The sequence below is a fragment of the Haliotis rufescens genome, unplaced genomic scaffold, assembly GCF_023055435.1.
Source record: "Haliotis rufescens isolate VD_foot unplaced genomic scaffold, xgHalRufe1.0.p SCAF_5, whole genome shotgun sequence".
NCBI classification, from domain to species: domain Eukaryota; kingdom Metazoa; phylum Mollusca; class Gastropoda; order Lepetellida; family Haliotidae; genus Haliotis; species Haliotis rufescens.
In genome coordinates this window covers 37,903,502-37,926,031 of record NW_025964223.1, presented here as the reverse complement: position 1 = coordinate 37,926,031, position 22,530 = coordinate 37,903,502, and the positions used below count along the sequence as shown (strand labels likewise).

General features: G+C 38.1%; 1 protein-coding gene across 2 annotated transcripts in view; it reads left to right on the top strand.

Moving 5' to 3' along the window:
* The window catches only part of LOC124116332 (24-hydroxycholesterol 7-alpha-hydroxylase-like), a 33,294-nt gene that overhangs the window by 3,995 nt on the left and 6,769 nt on the right, over window positions 1-22,530 (top strand). For both annotated transcript variants that reach the window (XM_046477627.2, XM_046477626.2), the window contains exons 2-8: window positions 10,552-10,687; window positions 11,823-11,966; window positions 12,455-12,549; window positions 13,421-13,506; window positions 14,845-14,941; window positions 17,154-17,249; window positions 20,173-20,269. In XM_046477627.2, coding sequence (XP_046333583.1) covers window positions 10,552-10,687; window positions 11,823-11,966; window positions 12,455-12,549; window positions 13,421-13,506; window positions 14,845-14,941; window positions 17,154-17,249; window positions 20,173-20,269 — 751 coding nt within the window. The remainder of the gene's footprint in view (window positions 1-10,551; window positions 10,688-11,822; window positions 11,967-12,454; window positions 12,550-13,420; window positions 13,507-14,844; window positions 14,942-17,153; window positions 17,250-20,172; window positions 20,270-22,530) is intronic.

The window sequence follows — 22,530 nt, the reverse complement described above, 5'->3', positions numbered from 1 at the left end:
GTCGAGAATACTCATACCGACGTACACCCGTCTGTTGAATTTTATATTACTCTTCTGCATATGCAACGCTGCTAAGTCGTCATCGAATATCTTGCTTCTGTTAAAAGCCGGACTAGCTATAAGTTTCCTGAGTCTTTCTTCCTCATTAGATCTGACTAATTTAACATCAACATGCTTCCTTAGATTCTCCATAGTTTTACCAAATACTGAGTTATTCATGAGCTTATACAGATTCTTTTCGAAATCGCTGGTAGCTATCTTTCTTAAATCTGTGTTCAACCTTATATAGGGCTCCATCCAAGGGCTTTGATCGAACTTTAGAACTCTGTGTATTTTCTTAAGTTTCATACCTAACGATAGATACAACTGGAGATTTCTGTAGTGAACTATATTTTTTGTTATCCATCAAATTTGGTACAAGTTTTTCTACGTTAGCTAACCTACTATTACCCATCAAGGAGCGTTGATATTCCGACATCCAATCTTTATTAACCATTAATCTTTCGGGAGCTAGCGGATAACTGTTATGGTCTATATGTAACGAACTTGGATATTCCAAGTCAACTTCTAGTATGTACCCTTTATTCACATCATTCACATTGATATTATGGATATCATTCACTTCGATATCATCGACCCACTCAAAACCACCCGTGGGTAAAGGTTGACTCATAGCCCATCCGTACAAATTGTTGGCGTCGAGATATAATATGTGCGTGTCGGGTTTACTCGGATCGTATCCTTCCACTAATTTATTATTAGCCTTAGAATACCTTTTCGCCGCCATCGATATACCACCTCTTAATCCTTTCTCAATAAACAAGTGCATATCGTAATCGGTGAGTAGTTTTAGTTCTACGCCGGTCTTCTTCAACAATGCATCCCACGATAGTCCGGGACTGGAATAGTACCATGCCGGGTCCAAGCCGTATTGTTTTAAACATGTCTTTCTAAATATCTCGAATATATCGGCGAGTAACAGTACATCGTTTTTTAAGTACAGATCGTGATAATCGCCTAAATTCTTACAACCTAATTTATGCCAGACCGTCAGAGCGTGTTCATAATCGGCATCTGTTATTTTAGATTCTGTTAAGTTACTATAGAATGATTCAAGGGGTGGTAATTCAGTTTCTTTGAATCTAGACCAATCATCCATATATTCGTAAGGATATACACCTTTTCTCAGTAACAAATGACGAGTTATCTTATCGGTATATTGATTTGTTATCGCAAAGTCATCAGTATTGTTCGCATTAGCTAAATTGTCCAGGGAAGATAACAGAAACTGTACGGAGTCTATGAATCTAAGCCCATTACTTTGCTTTATTCTAGATTTCCCATCCTTGTCCCTATAATGTATAGGTTTAGTCAACGAGAACGATATGTATTTTTCCATATTATTAGGAATGCACGTTAAACCGCCGTCGGTCTTTGAGATAGCTTGCATAATGAGATGTGAATCGTATCCCCTAAGGTTATGAAACACAACAATTCATTTTTAGTTTCAAGTTACACTCGTTATGCGCGGCTCCCCCATAATTACCCGTGACGTGACAATGATCTCTTACGGAATCCCCATTCAGGGGTTTGTTACAAACGTGACAACTCGTTGAATTCTTATAAGCCCTCCAATCATCCCTCGTCATACACATGGGTTTCTTACACGATAATTTTTCCCTGATTATTCTCTCTTCAATTTGTAGATATTCTAGGAACTTTCCCGCTGCATCAGGACCTCTGTAAATCACGGGCTGGTTTGTTTTCCCATCATACCTTACAACTATACATGTATATCCAAACCCACAAGGAATATGTTCTTGAGTTTTGTACGTATTATTATCTTGATTATTTTCTATGGGTTTGATAAGCGCTTCGATCTTTAGGTAAAAGATTATTAATAGATTGCTTGCACGAATCGTCCATTCTGTATATTAAGTTGCGCATCAATAATCACGTACAAATATATGTTTAATTTACCAGCCGTTTCCTGGAGCTTCGTTATCTGTATAGTGACACCCTCGCTAGCATTTTCTATTCTCCTCCCACTGCCGGTCATCGTCCGTTGTTCACATGTCGAGCCATAGCGCGTACTTCATGGTGAGGTATTTTTTAATCTCATCCCACTGGTGATAGGCTAGCATTCCTTGGCTATGTAGTTGATTAGGAACGCCCTCGATAGTCAATTCTACTTTTGTAATCTTGGGATTGTAGAACTTCTCGATATTTCTTTTAAACGCATCGGAGGGGTCCTCGAACAACATTAAAATACCCTTCAACGACCTCGTGGGGACGTTTAGATTGATATTCCACATCATATCTTTTTTGTCCCTCGTGATCTTTCGATGTCGCAGCACGCGATCGTACAAAATGGCTAAACTTCCTGTATAATGGTTACAAATTTGTCTGGCTAATTCGGGATCTGTTATCATATCGTACTCCAGCGAGATATTGTCAATGGAATAGCTGGCATCTTCACCAGATCTGATTACTCTACCGTAGTCATTAAAAGTGATTCGTATTCTAACCTATCGCCTAGGGATGCTTGATAAAAGGGCATGTGGGAATCTAGTAATTCAAAGTCTAGGGGAATATAGAATCGGTTACCTAATGCGTCGGCAACGGCCTTATCTTTTACGACGGTACCATCGCCATTTTCAGCACCCACGCGCAGTCTCAATGTGTTCCGATTACAAATACCTTGGTACTGTAAGTTTTCCCGCTCTTTATCCATTCTCCAGAGATCCATGTAACAATAGTATACATCGCTATCGTCGATACTCAAAACCTCATTACCGCTAATTTTAATGGCAATTTTCTTAACGATTGCACGACATATGTTCTGAACGGGCTCCCTGTTAACGTCGGTAGAAGTCAAAATAATCGTAAATGCTAGTCGGACAGTTCCCGGAACTAACACATCGTGTGCGCCGAGATTAGGAAAGCGAACCAGAAGCGTTTGATTCTGATTGATGGTACTAGGGTTATTAGTTATAGTTACAGACTGACGAATTGCTTTGACCCCTAATGGATCTCGAAGTCTACGTTGTGGGTTTAACTTGCGTCCGTATTGCGAAGACATTGTTATATTGAAATTATATAACCATATGTTTAATATAAAAATGACTGATATTGATCTAGATTATTTCGATAACCCGAATCCAATCGAAGAGGGTACTGATGAAACCAGCTTTATGAATGTTAACAATGAACTTTTGAACCCAACCGTAAATGATGAACTTTTGAAACCAGCTGTTGATGATTATTACGATACCTTTAAAGATGATAATCCTATTGTTCGTGACTATTCAAAGTTTACGATAGATAGTAAAGGAATATTGTGACTGCGTGGCTCTCCGGAAATTGACCTTATGCATTCTCGTACTCGTAAGCCCCTAGCCTGGTCTACGATAGCCACTAAACACGGTATCAGCACTGTTCCGCGAAGACTACTAAGGCTCTTTGGACTGTGCGTACTGAACTCGTTAACAACATAGATAATTTGGAAGCTTCCTCGATGGTGGCCTCGGATGGACTCGAAGACATCTTGGGTACCTACTACGATAATTCCACGGTCAGTGTATCACCATATTCGGAGTTTAGTATTAGGGAATTACGAGGTCTTGACAAGGCAATGCGAACAATGCGGGGAGAACTCACCAATAATATGGCCAAGATATCTGAAATCGACAAGCATATAGTTTACGAGAAAACAAAACTTGAACAGGCGGGCGATGAGTTCAGTAGACGCCGCGTAGCGGAAAGATTGCGTAACTTAGAAGACGAAAGATCGGCCCACCTCGAAGCTGCTTCCAGTAATAGAGAGGCACTTCGTTCGCAAATCAGTCGAAATCGAGAAACTATTGATCGAGTCCTCAACGATGACACTACACTGGCCGATAAAATTAAAACATTGTTCAGAGAACAGGGAATAACAATTGCCAGTATTTTAACCGCGTTGGGATTTATTATATCGACTTTGACTCTCGCGTTAACCGGTGGCACAGGTGGTACAGGTGGTGGCAGATCACTGCCTACGTCGGATGGTATAAAAGAGTGGATAAAAAAGCATTTAAAAGCATTAGGTTCAGCACTGGGAAAGCTCGCTGAGAAAGCCGCGGCCGCACTTCCCGGTATAATAGGGAGTGTTGTTTCCTGGCTATTGAATTTATTAGCTAAGACCACCACCGGTAGCAATAACAATTTTATTATTATAGCCTATCACTTGACCGATCTTAAGTTCCATATTACTCGGAGACATGTATAATCCCGGCGCATAAACGAACTCAACTTTGGATTGAGCGTACTGTAATGCATCTTGAAAACGCTTTATAGGCGATGGTATGTCAACTGGTGAATTAATGGCGTCCTCCACGTTTGCGACAAACTGTTTTTGCGCATCGAACGCCGTCCCAGTACCGATAATGGACGTTCGTGTTTGCGATTGTGCACCGAGAATTGCCCATAAATAAGTTCTTATTGATTCATTAACTCTTTCAAATCCTGGGTTAGTAAAATTATTTTCCGTTTTATCATTAAGAAATTCATTCCAAGCGTCTGTTGTATCGTTTGGATGCACAAACTTTGTTATAATATAAGGAATGCCACTCTCAAAGTTCATACGATCTGCATTAAACTCTTTTTATTTGAGAGAGCAAAGCTTGAATGGATCACACCCTCTTTAATTAAATAATCGCTTTTATCTTTAATAGTTCTTTGTCCATTGTACGGAATACCTAGACCATGGCTAGGTCCTTTAATACGCCAATCTTTACTCGTAGAAACATTAAATTCCTGACAAATACGTTCGAAGGCCCTCTTATCGGTAATGGAGCATTAATTTCTTTAAGTATACGTCTAATCTGATAGTACACGTGAAATAATATAACAGACTTATATAGTTTAAATCCTGGGGCATTAACAGATACGCCACATACCGTTGTGGCACACCATACGGCAAAGTTTAACTGATTCTGCCAAAATTGCATCGGACGGTTAAATCAATCGTCAATCATTTTATCGTTAGTTGCTGTGAAACTGTATTTTTCAAAGATATCGTGGAATTTAACGGTAAACTCAGCACCAGAGGCAGTTACTATAATCGATTGATTAGTAATGTAAGTTGATTTCATATTTAAGTTATGATATAGTATCATTGTATATTTAATATGTATGTTACACTCCCGGGAATAACAAATGGTCAGTCTATTCAACTGCTTCATACTATCGATAACTCGGATGGACAACTCGAAGTCGCTCTCTGTGACGTAATGTATTACCCTCGGTGGACCAATATAAGTGCTGCGAAAAGAAATAATGAGATGTTTATACCAGGTGAAAACAGTGGTATTGGCAAATTCATTACTATACCTGATGGGTATTACAGCGTATGCTCACTCAATGATGAAATGTTTAAGCCTAATGGAATTAGTATCACACAAAATGAGTCGAATGGGACAGTGAAAATATACAATGGAGAAACAGGTATAGTTATTAACGAGAACTTAGCAATTACACTTGGATTTGGACAGACAGTAACATTACCACCCAACAAAACAGTGAATGTATATGCATTACCCGATTTAGTTCCCTATAAAGAGTTGTGCATCCATCTTGATCAAATCAGCACGACGGATAATATTCAACTAGAAAGTCCTTCAACTCTGCTCAGATCTATTACAGTCAAAGATGAAAAATATAATAGCGGTAGAACGGAATCTTTCTCAACATTACAATATAAAATATTAAAGCGGGGTATTATTTCAGACCTTAAAATTTCTGTATTAGATGTAAAACACCAACCTGTACATATAGGATACTTAAGTGTGACACTCCATATTATAAATAATGGTTGATTCAATATTTAAGTTGTGATATAGTATCATTGTATATTTAATATGTATGTTACACTCCCGGGAATAACAAATGGTCAGTCTATTCAACTGCTTCGTACTATCGATAACTCAGATGGACAACTCGAAGTCGCTCTCTGTGACGTAACGTATTACCCTCGGTGGACCAATATAAGTGCTGCGAAAAGAAATAATGGGGTAAATTTATTAGGTGAACACTATAGAATTATTAGCGAATTTTTTTATACCTGATGGGTATTACAGCGTATGCTCACTCAATGATGAATTTTTTAAGCCTTTGGGAGCTAGTCTCACACAAAATGAGTTGAATGGGACAGTGAAAATAGAAACTGGAGAATTTTTTTTATTTCTTTACGATGCCTTAGCAATTACACTTGGAATTACACCACTCCCCGAACATATAGAATTCAACATAACAATACATGGAGATACATTGCCCGATTTAGTTCCCTATAAAGAGTCGTGTATCCATCTTGATCAAATCAGTACGACGGATAATATTCAACTAGAAAGTCCTTCAACTGTGCTCAGATCTATTCCAGTGAAAAATGAAAAATATAATAGCGGTAGAATGGAATCTTTCTCATCATTACAATATAAAAAATTAAAGCGGGGTATTATTTCAGACCTCAAAATTTCTGTATTAGATGTAAAACACCAACCTGTACATATAGGATACTTAAGTGTAACACTCCATATTATAAATAATGGTTGATGCATCAGGCCCTGGAACGCTCAGACAATGTAATACAATTGCGCTTTCCGATCTCGGAGACACAGAAGGATTCGGTAAACCCGGTACCGATGGTAAGTTATACGCTTTACACTTACACGATAATGTATACAAGCGGAAAGAGGTTACATTCACGGGTAATCTAGAAGATTTAAGCGATGTCGACGTTGTTAGTAGACTCCTTAAGAAAAACACTTCGTACAATCTTACTCACAACGATGATAATAAATGGACTATGGTCGAAGCAAACATCGAGTGGCTATTGAATATCGTCATTACCCCACCGTATGTGATGACGGGTAAGGCACATAATTTAACTAAGATAATAAATAGTGGCATCGTACTCGCGGCTTATATCCCATCAAAACGAAAAAGTGTGTTGGTCACTCCCCTGTCAGAAAACCCAGGTCATATGTTATATAGTCGTCCAGCAATGCAAAACGTTAGTTTAAATTTGGTTACTGAATTCAATGAAATTAAAGTTAACTTGAGTGCAATACCTAATCTTTCTACTCTTATTATTGAAGTCTTGTTCGGAGATGTACCGGTAGATGCCTTCGAAATATTACCAGGTCTATCGATTAAATGGCTCAAGAAACACGAGCGTCAACCTTGCAGTATTATTCATATCGGAGCATCGCCCGTTGCAACCCCCACGGGGGTCCAAATTATTAAAAGTGGTAGTATTTCTCTTACTAAGATATTCTTGCCGTATAATATACATTTGATAAGGTTGATGTATGCTCTCAAAACATTTAAGCAAGACCAATTAAAGACTATTATATGATCGTAATATACACTATGGGTTTATATCCAGCGCTCGATGAAGCATTTGAAAATATGGATACTGTTGATTGATTTCGATTACATCAAATAAGCGACATAAAACATCGAATAGAGAAGGATAGGGAGTTGAGACTTGGATTGTATCGCAGAGCCGTGAATGCTCTCGACGAAGTTGACACCGCGCTTGTAGCAGCTGGCATGGGACTCGGTGTAGCAGGTGTTGGTTTATTATCAACTATAATCGCCGCGCCTATCGTACTTGGCATGGAAATAGCGGCTGGAGTCTCAGGACTGGCAGGAATAGCGATAAAATTCATTTCTCGTGGGTTGCAAAAGAAAGCATTAAAACACGATAGTATTTGGATACTCGCCGAAGCAAAGTTGAACAGCATTGAGGATCATATTTCGACAGCAATGGTCGATTGTAAGATATCCGAGGATGAGTTTCACCAAATACAACGCAATGAAGCAGGAGATTCGATCAAAATCTCGTAAGACCAATGGTATTAGCGAAGACGAGAAAAAAAAGTTCATAGAACAGGGGAGGCAACAAGCGCGTCAATTATTCCGTGCCAAAACCAAAGAACTGGTTGGAGATTAAAAATAGATTGCTTACTATCGTTAGATCACATTTAGACAAATGCTTACATAAATATATATAATAATGGAGAATTACAACACAACAATCGAAAAAGCTATTAAATGGAGAGAATTACCACAAGGTTTTTATTATATCAGTGATGTCAAACCAACCAAATACGGTTATCAATTGTTTCTTATCAATTTACAAGAAGAGTGTAATTATATAGTCTGGTCTCCTAGTAAAATGAACGAAGAACTTAATAAAAATGTTGAATATCGCTTTATTGATAAAAATAATCAAGAATATTTTCATTACCATTTAGGCTCATCTAAAGCAATGATTGGCCCCAGGTATTGGTGAGCTGGAGTCAATTTAACTTAATCTTATGACTATCGTTGAATCGCATAATCATTTTGGCATAAAAAATCCCCCCTGTAGTAGCAGTATAGATATATAAATCTGGCTCCAGTGGAAGTGGTCCAGAACCCACATTACCTATACTACTCTACGAATTCCAAACATTTTTATGTTTAATATCAACCCCAAGAGACTGAAAATATTACGATGAAAAGTACATTTCTATATTGTTTGGCTTCTAATCCTACATAATAATCTTTTGTGATGTTTTTAGGTCATTTTGATCGTCGTAATCAATTTTGGTCAATCTGTTAAAGAAGTGGGCAGATTTTTCAGTCAAAATAACTGAAAAATTTACACATTTTATAAATTGCCTGAGAGAATCACATTTTACAAATTGACTGTAATACCCAAAGGAAAAGACTTGTGAAAACAACATCTATCGCGCATCGAGGAATTTCCCAACCAAGACGTAGAGGAACAAGAATGAATCTGTCCAATGCTACTGCAAATGAAGGAAAACAAAATGCGAATATCATAATTACAACCTACCAAATTTATGTGTATTATTTTAGGCAGCTTCCTTGTTCGAGGAATGTATCCGTGAATATCCACACAAAGGAACAATATCCCAAACGTCTGAAGCTGCACAAAGAAATGTATTCGATGTCACATGTCTCTGTAACAGTCAAATATTTTAAAATATATATATCGTTTCGGGATATCATAACCCGTGTCATTTCAACTGATCACTTAGAGTGTTTCAAGTGTTTCACATAGGTGTCAAGTCTCAAAGGTCGGCTGAGAAAGCCCACGTGACAACTATTTTCAAAACGTCCACGGTTCCTTAAAAAATCCATTGAGTTAGATAACAATGAGCAATTAATCAACGTATTATCGGTTAACCCTTTGAACAAAGTATGTTGTTTTTACATCAGCACTTCACACAAGGATATGAGTGTATTCCCTTTGTTTTAGTAAACCTAGACATGTAAACACTCACTTTTGACATATCCACCGTGCAAGATAACAGTGATTAATCAATCAATGTATTTTCTGTTAATGCTTAGATGACTACGAACGATCTGCTGATTTACAAAAAAAGTAAATCAACACACATTTCACCTCACTTCAAACCTGGATTTAGATTAAATAATTACCCCTAATACCACTAATTATACCTGTAATAAATTCATTAACTGAGCATCAAGTGAATGACGATAAATACACAAGTGTAGGGTTATACCAGAAAACGTGGATGACAACAAGGGAGTAGCAATCGTATTATCGACGCAATCCGAATCCGAAAATGCTTCCACTGCATTGATACTTTTTTTTAAACTATAATAATCAGGGGTATTTCCAAATGACGACAACCGATGAGCTCCGCCATTCTTTTTGTCTGGTTGTTTAGGCTGAAGAAATTAATTAACATGCCCTTTGTCAAAATCTTTATAGATCACGGTTAACCAATCAGTGTTCAAAAATGGGTAAAACAAACATTGCCTCCAAGTTTATTTAACTGTCCTTGCAGACGGTAGCCCAGTCTCTTGTCACGCTCAGTTGCATTGCGTACCATCCGGGTACTCACAGGGAAAAAACAATAACATAGGCAACAACCAGTCCCGGGAATTGCTTTAGATCAGTGCCCCTTTAAAGCAGGATGTCTGGAACCAGATTGCCTTAACCAGTACATATTCATAATCATTTATTCACAGCAGTAAATTCATATATTCTAGCATACATTTTTCGGACTTTTAATTTCGTACACTTTCATAGCAATCATTAGCAATTTATTCATAGCACTATTTTCACACATTCAAACATTTTGAGCACTTTTAATTCAATGTAGGTACAGTGCATATTATTGTCCCTCAGGACGCAGTGTATTTTTTTCTGCATCCAATCTCTACATTTGTGCATAGTATGCACATTTGTGCATGGCATAAAACCCTGCTGTGATCAGCGATCTTAATCTTCTTTGTCAAATTTCACATGTAGTAGAGCGAGAAGTTTGACTGATTTTGTTTAAAAAACAATCAGATCAATCGTGACTGATCTGTTGTAAGTTGAAGATTTTTTTTATTAAATGTCTCAGTACAATGTATTGTTATTTCTCCAACATGATCACTTTGAAATGTGTGGAAATACAAAAGTTGGTTCTGGTCCTTAAGTAATTTTGATTGACACCATTATAAAATGTAATTTCTACATAACAGCTTGGTCCAGTCTTTACCCTGTGTGTTGCTGGAGAAAGATATACATTTCTGATGGAGGCTGAAGACTTTGACAAGTTCTTCAATTCTCCAAATGTAGACTTTCAGAAAGCTGTTCAAGACCCCACCAATCGTGTCGGTAGGGACACTGTCAACACAACTACAGTAATTCTTGAGAATGTTATGTTGTGTAAAACTTTGGAATACATTTTATGTTTGATGGAGCACACTGAGGAAGATGCTTTTGAACCATATATCATGATATATGGGGGCGGTTGGGTAGCCTAGTGGTTAACGTGTTATCTCGTCACGCCAAGGACCCGGGTTCAATTCCCGACATGGTAACAATGTGTGAAGCCGTGATATTGCTGGAATATTGCTAAAAGCGGCGTAAAACTAAATTCACTCACTCACTCACTCACTCACTCACTCACTCACTCACTCACTCACTCACTCACTCACTCACTTGAACCATATATACTATGACAGTAAAGAAGGGAACTAATGCTTTTGAACATAGCTATCATTGAGGTGTGCGTTGGCAATACTGTGGCGTTGCTTCTGAATGCAACATCTAGTCACAGTGAAGTTTCACATCATGCATGAACAGCCAGTGATGCTTGTGCACACAGAAGCCAAAGTGTGTAAACACTAATTGAGCTAGTAGCACGCTTAATAATACATGTACCTCCAAGACAGTATCTCAACGAACAGACAAAATGGCTAAATGTGGGTACGACAGGGATGGGGAGGGTGGGGAACGTCAACATCACAAGCTGACCGAATGTTTAGCAAATCAAAAAGTATTATTTCTCGACTGTGGTACATGTACCATCAGTTGTGTAGAGTTGCAATGGACCTGGGCATCACAGGCCTTAAAAACCCGACACCTAGACAAGATCATCTCATCACATTAATTGCACTACACAATAGATTCAAATCTGCTACTGTTATCAATAGAGAATTCTGTACAATGACAAGAAGGTGAATTTCAACATCTACTGTAAAAAAACATCTCTATGCAGCCCACCTGATAGCAAGGCTTCCTTTGAAGGTTGTGACCCTAACAGCTTATCCTTGACAGCAGAGACTGGGATAGGATAGCAACACCTAGGGCAGGCTGTGTCTTTTATCTCAGGTGTTCCTTTGTAACTTATAACATATGTAATATATGTATACCATATCTCAATCATAATATGCGGTTTTGATGTTGAAAATGCTTGAGACAAGGTGAAGATAACAACAAATATCTCCACTTTTAAATGATGTTTCAGCTTCACTGCCAAAGAGTTCCTTCTTCAAATATCATACAAAGATCCATGATGAAGTGAAAGGAAAACTAGCTGCCTCACAACTAGCTTTGTTTTCGGATCACTTGTGTCAGAGCTTTAGAGAAAATCTTGAGAAGCTAGCAGGAGGTAAATATTAGTGTTATTTTAGATTAGATTTTGAAATATATTTTGACTATGACTATTTACTTATTTGTGAAAAATATTTGTTTGTGATTTTGTTGTTTTTTCCCCTTGTGAAAGTGTATAAGGCATGATGTTGTCACGTCTGCGATGCTCCAATACTGAAATGTATGACTGGCTTCTGTTCTTATCATGCTTATCAGGTTACATACAAGTTTTTAAAGAATTTTACAAATTTTGACAATTATGCTTGTTTTAGGTTGTTGTGTATTTTGTTCACTGAAAAACAGCAATAACTTTCAGTGGGATATCTACAAATTAAGGACATTGTCATCTGCTTTTTCAACTTATTTAAATTGAGAGAAAGTATATTTTTAACACAGTTCACAAATTTGAGACTAAAGCTATGTTCTGTAACTCAAGCATGTGACATTGAGACGTGAGATTAAGCCAGATTATTTCATGGATTCCTGACCTCATCATTGATCCTTCAGGCAGTGATGACCTCATGGAGGTCGTGAGGTCAGCAATGTACCCAGCTGTCATTAACAACCTATTTGGACAGGATGTGTTGCCTGTAGCCCAGAAGGTTGGTTGTCCCAATATCAAGTGTCAAATATCATTATGGAAGTATTTAGACAAAAACAAACATATCACGGGTATATAAGTATTAATTATACAGACAATAATCCTACTACTTTCAAAATGGCTTATATGTCTTGTCCAGTATCTCATGTGATCATGCATGGCTCTGTGTAAAGTATACAGGAGTAGAATAAATGACTTGTCACATTTTGTTGTTACTGGTACTGAGTTAGCACTGGTGTGGAGAAGTTTTGAGAACTGTGCAAATCATCAGTTTCTGTGCTAGGAAGGCGAGTTGTTGATTAGGTGTTTTACTATGCATCAATACACAAGTATCAATATTCATCCTGTTTCAACATCTACTCTGGTTGACAAAGAACTAGTTTACTTCAGTGTAAAACTCCTGCATTTGTTTGGAGCCTGTCATTGGGGCCAGGGGCCAGATCCACAAAGTGTTCGTAGGGTTATGAGCTATCGGAACTATATTGTTTATCATAGGCTTACGAATGTCGTAGTTCTACGAATACTTTGTAGATCGGATCCCAGGCTACAGGCTGTTAAAAAAACTACCAACTTAAACTTTTAGATTTTAGAGTAAAGATATGGACTATCCTTACCAGACAGGAAGATAAGACTTGATTCATGTGTGGTACTTGCTGCAAACTGGGACTGGACATGACATGTGTTGTTTTTGCTTTCATCTAGACAGATGTAAGTGTAGGCTTAGTGTTCTGAAGAAGGTGAAGATCCTGTGTGGGTATAAGATGGACAACAGACAAATTGGATAACTTGGAAAGTTTGGGACTTTAATCTGTTTACAATAAGAACTCTCAGTGAAAAAAATTAAAGTATTTTGCATGTGTTTATTTTTCCAGGAGGAGTTTGACTTGCTTACAAAACACTTCATCACTTTTGATGACCAGTTTGAGTATGGCGCCAAACTGCCAGCTATATTTCTGAAGTGAGTATGCATTTGGGACTCTAGTGTTGTGGACAGTGAACATCCGTATGACAGGGTGTTAAAGGGGGGCTTGCCTCGGGTCAGTTAGCAGTCCATGCAAGGTTCATTCAAGCTCTTCAAACATCTCTGTATTTGTCTGCTTGCGCAAACTTTATGGTGTGTATTATGTAAGCAGTTACTGATAAACTCTAAGTACGTAGAGACAAAGTCTCATGGCACACCTGACACTAACACAGAATGTCTAAGGCTGAACATTGTTTCCCTGAGGTAGGACTGTCTGACAGACATAGCAAACTACACTGTACCAATACATAACATGGCAGTATGGACAGCTACTAGCATAGTACTGGCCACCCAAGGGGATTACAGATTACAACCTGTGCTGGTCGTATGAAGTGACTTCGTGGATGGTACATCTTCCCGAGGCAAGAGAGTTAGCTGACTTTAAAAGTCCAGTTTCCACCCTTGCCGAACAAGGCTGGAATTACTCGGCTCGATCGTAGCGCCACCAGTGGCTATTACCAGTTATGTCCCTTCTAAGCCTCCCCTATGGGCCAATCAGATTCCACCTCTCGTATCACTTACGTTTTCTTCACACAAAATGGTGGCGCCCAGTCAGGACGATCTGATCGATAATCAAGATCTATATTGTGATAAAACGGATCTTACATCATGAAATGCATCAAATCACGTGAGCACCTTGATTAAAAACATGAAAAGATTTGGAAAATATCTGCTGACAACGAGTTGGCGGTGCACATGCTTTGCAAATCCTGCAATCGACCGAAATCTACACGACAGTTTACGAACCGGATTTCAATTTCGGTGCGCGATTTTGATTGGACTACGCATAGACTCGTTAGTCCAGCCATAATGTAACTCCATAATACCAGCCTACTTTGGCAAGGGTGGAAACTGGACTTTTATAGTCAGTTAACTCTCTTTCTTCGGGAAGATGTGGATGGTAGGATTAGGTTAGGTTGGAAATATGGATAACTGCTAACATATTACTGGCCACCCAAGGGGATTACAGATTACAACCTGTGCTGGTTGTATGAAGTGAGTGTGCTGTAAATATTCAAGTCTGGACCAAACAATCCACTGAGCATCAAATTACACAATTGGGATACGATGACATGCATCAACCAAGTCAGCGAACCTGACCACATGATCCTGTTAGTTGCCTCTTACGGAAAGCATGAGTTGCTGAAGACCTATTCTAACCCGGATCTCGCGGGGATACATATTGACATGAATCACTTTGATACACACCACAATATGGTGCAGCACAGTAACACCTTGATTCTGGAATGAAGTCACCTATTTTGCTGTTTACAGAGAGTGGTCAACGTCCAAGCAGTTTCTTCTGAATATGTTCCAGTCAGTGGCCAGCAAGGTTCAGACGCACGATGGCAACAATTCTACACAGAAAGAAGTAGGTTGGTGAAAATCAAGAAAGAAACGTGTAGATCAGACTTGATTGAAAAGACAAACATCATGTTTGTGCTCAAATCTAGGGTTAGCTGTAAATAAAACACATTTGATTGAAGAGTTCTACAAACTAAATGATACCTTTTAAAGATATTCTGTGATGTATAATCAAAGAATAATATTTGTAAAACATTTGTTTTCTGGACACATTGGAGCATAGTGTCATGTCAGGTTGACTTCACATAGATGGAAACAATCACATGTTACTAAGCGCACAATAAACAAAATAATTGAGTGCTTAATTAAGACAGTGCTCCTCACCAAAGTAGGAAATGTGGTCAGTTTGTTAACACAAGTTATTCAGCATTTTGACAGTCGCCAACTTTGTATGATGGCATGTTTGTTCTTGGTAACCCTCAATTAATCTAATGAAATGACTACAAGCAAAACACTGCTAACTCGAGTCGTGAACGTGTCCAGTATAGCAAAATCAGTCGTGGTAAGTACATAACGCTGCTCATTTACGATGAAAGAATTGCATTAACTCATGTAACAACACTTCAAACCTGTACAGTCTTCTCATCTCATTGAATTTCCGCTTTTGGAATTTCCTACTTTGGATTCCAAGTCAAGCATTTAGAGTTAGGTTTATGAAGATAGCTAATAATAATACTCAATCAGACTGCTATCATGTAGGGCTGGGACGAGTCCAAATTTACTACCCGGGTACCCACACCCCTATTATCCGCTGTTGGTGTCAAGAGCTAGGTACAAAATGTCTGATTAGGAATAGTTTGACAGTAGGCTGAGCGAAATATATTTGGAAACACGTAAAAAACGATCTGGTCATGCATACACTGAAGTTGACTGAAGTTTTATTTTATTCAAACATATATAAGTCAGAAGGAATGCGTTCAGAGTCATGAAGAAATGTGAACATTAGTGACTTGTGTAACCATGAAGTTATAGTGATTTTTTGTCATGAAACAATATATCACGTGACTAACCACGGTTCTGGGTAGTCCTGTGGGTACCCGGGTCCTACTCAGGACCCACCCGACCTCGAGTACTTAAGTGACCCGTCCCCGCCCTACTATCATGCCTTGCTATATCAAATATACAGCCTTAGTGTTATTGTTTGCCGATTAGTTTTAACCGTTCAAAGGCACGGCTACTCGTATTGATGTCATGATGCATTTTAAGCCAGGGATTGACACTCACATTCATTTGGTGATGCATTAATTACATGATTTACATTATTTCATTTTTTCGAAAGTGAACAACATTGTAATCCCTTGAGGTTCTTCTTGACGAATCTCTCTGTAACACTACTGGCTCATGAACTTGAACAACATTGTAATCCCTTGAGGTTCTTCTTGATGAATCTCTCTGTAACACTACTGGCTTATCAACTTGAACAACATTGTAATCCCTTGAGGTTCTTCTTGACGAATCTCTCTGTAACACTACTGGCTCATGAACTTGAACAACATTGTAATCCCTTGAGGTTCTTCTTGATGAATCTCTCTGTAACACTACTGGCTTATCAACTTGAACAACATTGTAATCCCTTGAGGTTCTTCTTGATGAATCTCTCTGTAACACTACTGGCTTATGAACTTGAACAACATTGTAATCCCTTGAGGTTCTTCTTGACGAATCTCTCTGTAACACTACTGGCTTATGAACTTGTACAACATTGTAATCCCTTGAGGTTCTTCTTGATGAATCTCTCTGTAACACTACTGGCTCATGAACTTGAACAACATTGTAATCCCTTGAGGTTCTTCTTGACGAATCTCTCTGTAACACAACTGGCTCATGAACTTGAACAACATTGTAATCCCTTGAGGTTCTTCTTGACAAATCTCTCTGTAACACTACTGGCTTATGAACTTGAACAACATTGTAATCCCTTGAGGTTCTTCTTGATGAATCTCTCTGTAACACTACTGGCTTATGAACTTGAACAACATTGTAATCCCTTGAGGTTCTTCTTGACGAATCTCTCTGTAACACTACTGGCTTATGAACTTGAACAACATTGTAATCCCTTGAGGTTCTTCTTGACAAATCTCTCTGTAACACTACTGGCTCATGAACTTGAACAACATTGTAATCCCTCGAGGTTCTTCTTGACGAATCTCTCTGTGACACTACTGGCTCATGAACTTTAACTCGGTTCTGGTGTGAAGCAGAAATAATTTCTTTTACAGACCCTTCTGCAGATTGTCTGTGGTATAGCGGACAAGGACTGTATGGCTAACTTCAGTATGCTGTTCCTGTGGGCATCACTAGCCAATGCCATCCCGGTATGTCCTAGCGGTAGTATTGGTGGACCTAATGAATAGAGGTTATCACGCGAGTGTGTTTGGGGATGGTAAATATCCTGCTTTAGGGATAAACATTGTATTTAGCGAGCCTTTGCGAGCTAAATACATAGTGTTTATTCCTAATACATGACAAAATGAAACAAGGTAACAATTCAAACATATTTCGGCCAAATCCAACTATTTTAATTTGTGGAAAAGGTTTCAAGCCGCAGAGGTCTACAAGCACAGATATGGCTACTGATCCCGCTTGGCTAGGCCTAGTGCCCTCGCAAAATTGTTTCTAAATTTATATCACCAAAGTTGCCAAAACTTATAAAATGCCTTCGCGTCACAGTTAGACACTTTAGACATTTTAAGTATATTAGACCATGTAGACTGTTCTTTTGATACTGATAGCAATTATCTCTGTAGTTTATCCAGATTCCTGATGGTTAATTCTGACTCGATTGCCGAATGACAAGGGCGACGCAATGTTTGTTTATAAACACTGAAAGTAGTCCCTATTTGACCTTTGCTATTTGCATCTCTATCCGCATATGACCCCAACAGATATCGTCTTTATCCGTAGGCTTTATCCTACCGAGAAACCTACCCATTATATGATAAACAGTATTGATGTGGGGTTACCACTAGCTAATGCCATTAACATCATCAGTGTTAGTGCCCCTGCCAAAACATACATCATTAGTGTTAGTGCCCTCCCCAAACATACATCACTAGTTTAGTGCTCCTCCCCAAACATACATCATTAGTGTTAGTGCCCCTCCCCAAACATACATCACTAGAGTTAGTGCCCTCCCCAAACATACATCACTAGAGTTAGTGCCCTCCCCAAACATACATCACTAGAGTTAGTGCCCTCCCCAAACATACATCATTAGTGTTAGTGCCCTCCCCAAACATACATCACTAGTTTAGTGCTCCTCCCCAAACATACATCATTAGTGTTAGTGCCCCTCCCCAAACATACATCACTAGAGTTAGTGCCCTCCCCAAACATACATCATTAGTGTTAGTGCCCCTCCCCAAACATACATCATTAGTGTTAGTGCCCCTCCCCAAACATACATCACTAGTGTTAGTGCCCTCCCCAAACATACATCATTAGTGTTAGTGCCCTCCCCAAACATACATCATTAGTGTTAGTGCCCCTCCCCAAACATACATCATTAGTGTTAGTGCCCCTCCCCAAACATACATCATTAGTGTTAGTGCCCCTCCCCAAACATACATCATTAGTGTTAGTGCCCTCCCCAAACATACATCACTAGTGTTAGTGCCCTCCCCAAACATACATCATTAGTGTTAGTGCCCTCCCCAAACATACATCATTAGTGTTAGTGCCCTCCCCAAACATACATCACTAGAGTTAGTGCCCTCCCCAAACATACATCACTAGAGTTAGTGCCCTCCCCAAACATACATCACTAGAGTTAGTGCCCTTCCCAAACATACATCACTAGAGTTAGTGCCCTCCCCAAACATACATCACTAGAGTTAGTGCCCTCCCCGAACATACATCACTAGAGTTAGTGCCCTCCCCAAACATACATCATTAGTGTTAGTGCCCTCCCTAAACATACATCACTAGTTTAGTGCTCCTCCCCAAACATACATCACTAGAGTTAGTGCCCTCCCCAAACATACATCATTAGTGTTAGTGCCCCTCCCCAAACATACATCACTAGAGTTAGTGCCCTCCCCAAACATACATCACTAGAGTTAGTGCCCTCCCCAAACATACATCATTAGTGTTAGTGCCCTCCCTAAACATACATCACTAGTTTAGTGCTCCTCCCCAAACATACATCATTAGTGTTAGTGCCCCTCCCCAAACATACATCACTAGAGTTAGTTCCCTCCCCAAACATACATCATTAGTGTTAGTGCCCTCCCCAAACATACATCACTAGTTTAGTGCTCCTCCCCAAACATACATCATTAGTGTTAGTGCCCCTCCCCAAACATACATCATTAGTGTTAGTGCCCCTCCCCAAACATACATCACTAGAGTTAGTGCCCTCCCCAAACATACATCATCAGTTTTAGTGCAAGAAACAAAAGGATGTGTATAATATCCACAAACAAATAATTACATTGCTTTATCTGTTTTGCATTCATAACTCCCTGATTATATTAGTTTTCGAGATACAGAAATCAGAAGTGCTTGTGCTTAACGCTTCACACTCTCATACCAAGAATTTAGAAACTTCAGCACTTGCTTGGCTAATGAGAACATTTACCTGATGTGACCTATAGATGTGTCCTCAGAACTTCAAGCAGAGAAGTATCATATCAGAGAAAAGAACTAGTTTTAATTATATTGGGAAAATTACAAGAATAATCAATATTTTAGCCCCCAAATAACTGTCAGTATTTCTGAGTGTGTGTATATTTTGTGCTCTCCAGGGACCCTGAGAGGCACTTGGCTACTTGTCTGGAGAAGTTCACTTCATATAGTGAACATCACTGTTATGTGAGGTGAAGTGTTGGTTGGGGTTTAATGTTGTGTTCAAGATTATTGCACTTATACAGCAATGTGCACGCTGGTGTCTGTCTGTTGTTCAGCATGAATACCCCACTCATACACGTTGAACTTACTCTTAGCCAACTAGTCCTTGTTTTGCCCCCTTAATGCTGTGTGCCAGGCAGGGAAACAACAAGTACCTTCTTTTACGTCAATTGATAGATGTGGCTGGGGATCATTTTGCATCTTTTGGTTGAATGAGAATTTTTAAAACAAATATGAATGGGAGCTTTCTTTTGATCGATTAAAAAAAATAGCAATGCTGTGGGTTTCAATGAAATTGGCAGGCGTTAAATGCGCAACAGCACCATGAACATGGTAGATATAGAAACACGTCATGTGTCTGTGTTAAGTGCATGTTTTGTTTCCACTCAGATAACCTACTGGACCCTGGCTTTCATCATGCAAGACAAGGATATCCTAAACAAAGCAAAACAACAAGTGGACAGTGTCCTTAAGTCCAAAACTGGCGGTCAGTTTCTTCATAACCAGTTGTGTTGTTATACATGATTGTGTTGGTCAGGCACAACAACTGTTCATTGTATGCAAGGACTTGATAGTTTAATGATTTGGAAAAGATTGTTTCCACTAAGAACACCTACAACTTGATGGATAACCACTTCTGGTTTATTGACAACAATAGTTATATATATGCTGCTTGTTATCTATTACCTGTCTGGTGTATTGACAACAATAGTTATATATATGCTGCTTGTTATCTATTACCTGTCTGGTTTATTGACAACAATAGTTATATATATGCTACTTGTTATCTATTACCTGTCTGGTGTATTGACAACAATAGTTATATATATGCTGCTTGTTATCTATTACCTGTCTGGTGTATTGACAACAATATTTATATATATGCTACTTGTTATCTATTACCTGTCTGGTGTATTGACAACAATAGTTATATATATGCTACTTGTTATCTATTACCTGTCTGGTGTATTGACAACAATAGTTATATATATGCTGCTTGTTATCTATTACCTGTCTGGTGTACTGACAACAATAGTTATATATATGCTACTTGTTATCTATTACCTGTCTGGTGTATTGACAACAATAGTTATATATATGCTGCTTGTTATCTATTACCTGTCTGGTGTATTGACAACAATAGTTATATATATGCTACTTGTTATCTATTACCTGTCTGGTGTATTGACAACAATAGTTATATATATGCTGCTTGTTATCTATTACCTGTCTGGTGTATTGACAACAATAGTTATATATATGCTACTTGTTATCTATTACCTGTCTGGTGTATTGACAACAATAGTTATATATATGCTGCTTGTTATCTATTACCTGTCTGGTGTATTGACAACAATAGTTATATATATGCTACTTGTTATCTATTACCTGTCTGGTGTATTGACAACAATAGTTATATATATGCTACTTGTTATCTATTACCTGTCTGGTGTATTGACAACAATAGTTATATATATGCTGCTTGTTATCTATTACCTGTCTGGTGTATTGACAACAATAGTTATATATATGCTGCTTGTTATCTATTACCTGTCTGGTGTATTGACAACAATAGTTATATATATGCTGCTTGTTATCTATTACCTGTCAAGTGTATTGACAACAATAGTTATATATATGCTACTTGTTATCTATTACCTGTCTGGTTTATTGACAACAATAGTTATATATATGCTGCTTGTTATCTATTACCTGTCTGGTTTATTGACAACAATAGTTATATATATGCTACTTGTTATCTATTACCTGTCTGGTGTATTGACAACAATAGTTATATATATGCTGCTTGTTATCTATTACCTGTCTGGTGTATTGACAACAATAGTTATATATATGCTACTTGTTATCTATTACCTGTCTGGTGTATTGACAACAATAGTTATATATATGCTGCTTGTTATCTATTACCTGTCTGGTGTATTGACAACAATAGTTATATATATGCTACTTGTTATCTATTACCTGTCTGGTGTATTGACAACAATAGTTATATATATGCTGCTTGTTATCTATTACCTGTCTGGTGTATTGACAACAATAGTTATATATATGCTGCTTGTTATCTATTACCTGTCTGGTGTATTGACAACAATAGTTATATATATGCTGCTTGTTATCTATTACCTGTCTGGTGTATTGACAACAATAGTTATATATATGCTGCTTGTTATCTATTACCTGTCTGGTGTATTGACAACAATAGTTATATATATGCTACTTGTTATCTATTACCTGTCTGGTGTATTGACAACAATAGTTATATATATGCTGCTTGTTATCTATTACCTGTCTGGTGTATTGACAACAATAGTTATATATATGCTACTTGTTATCTATTACCTGTCTGGTGTATTGACAACAATAGTTATATATATGCTGCTTGTTATCTATTACCTGTCTGGTGTATTGACAACAATAGTTATATATATGCTGCTTGTTATCTATTACCTGTCTGGTGTATTGACAACAATAGTTATATATATGCTGCTTGTTATCTATTACCTGTCTGGTGTATTGACAACAATAGTTATATATATGCTGCTTGTTATCTATTACCTGTCTGGTTTATTGACGACAATAGTTATATATATGCTGCTTGTTATCTATTACCTGTCTGGTGTATTGACAACAATAGTTATATATATGCTACTTGTTATCTATTACCTGTCTGGTGTATTGACAACAATAGTTATATATATGCTGCTTGTTATCTATTACCTGTCTGGT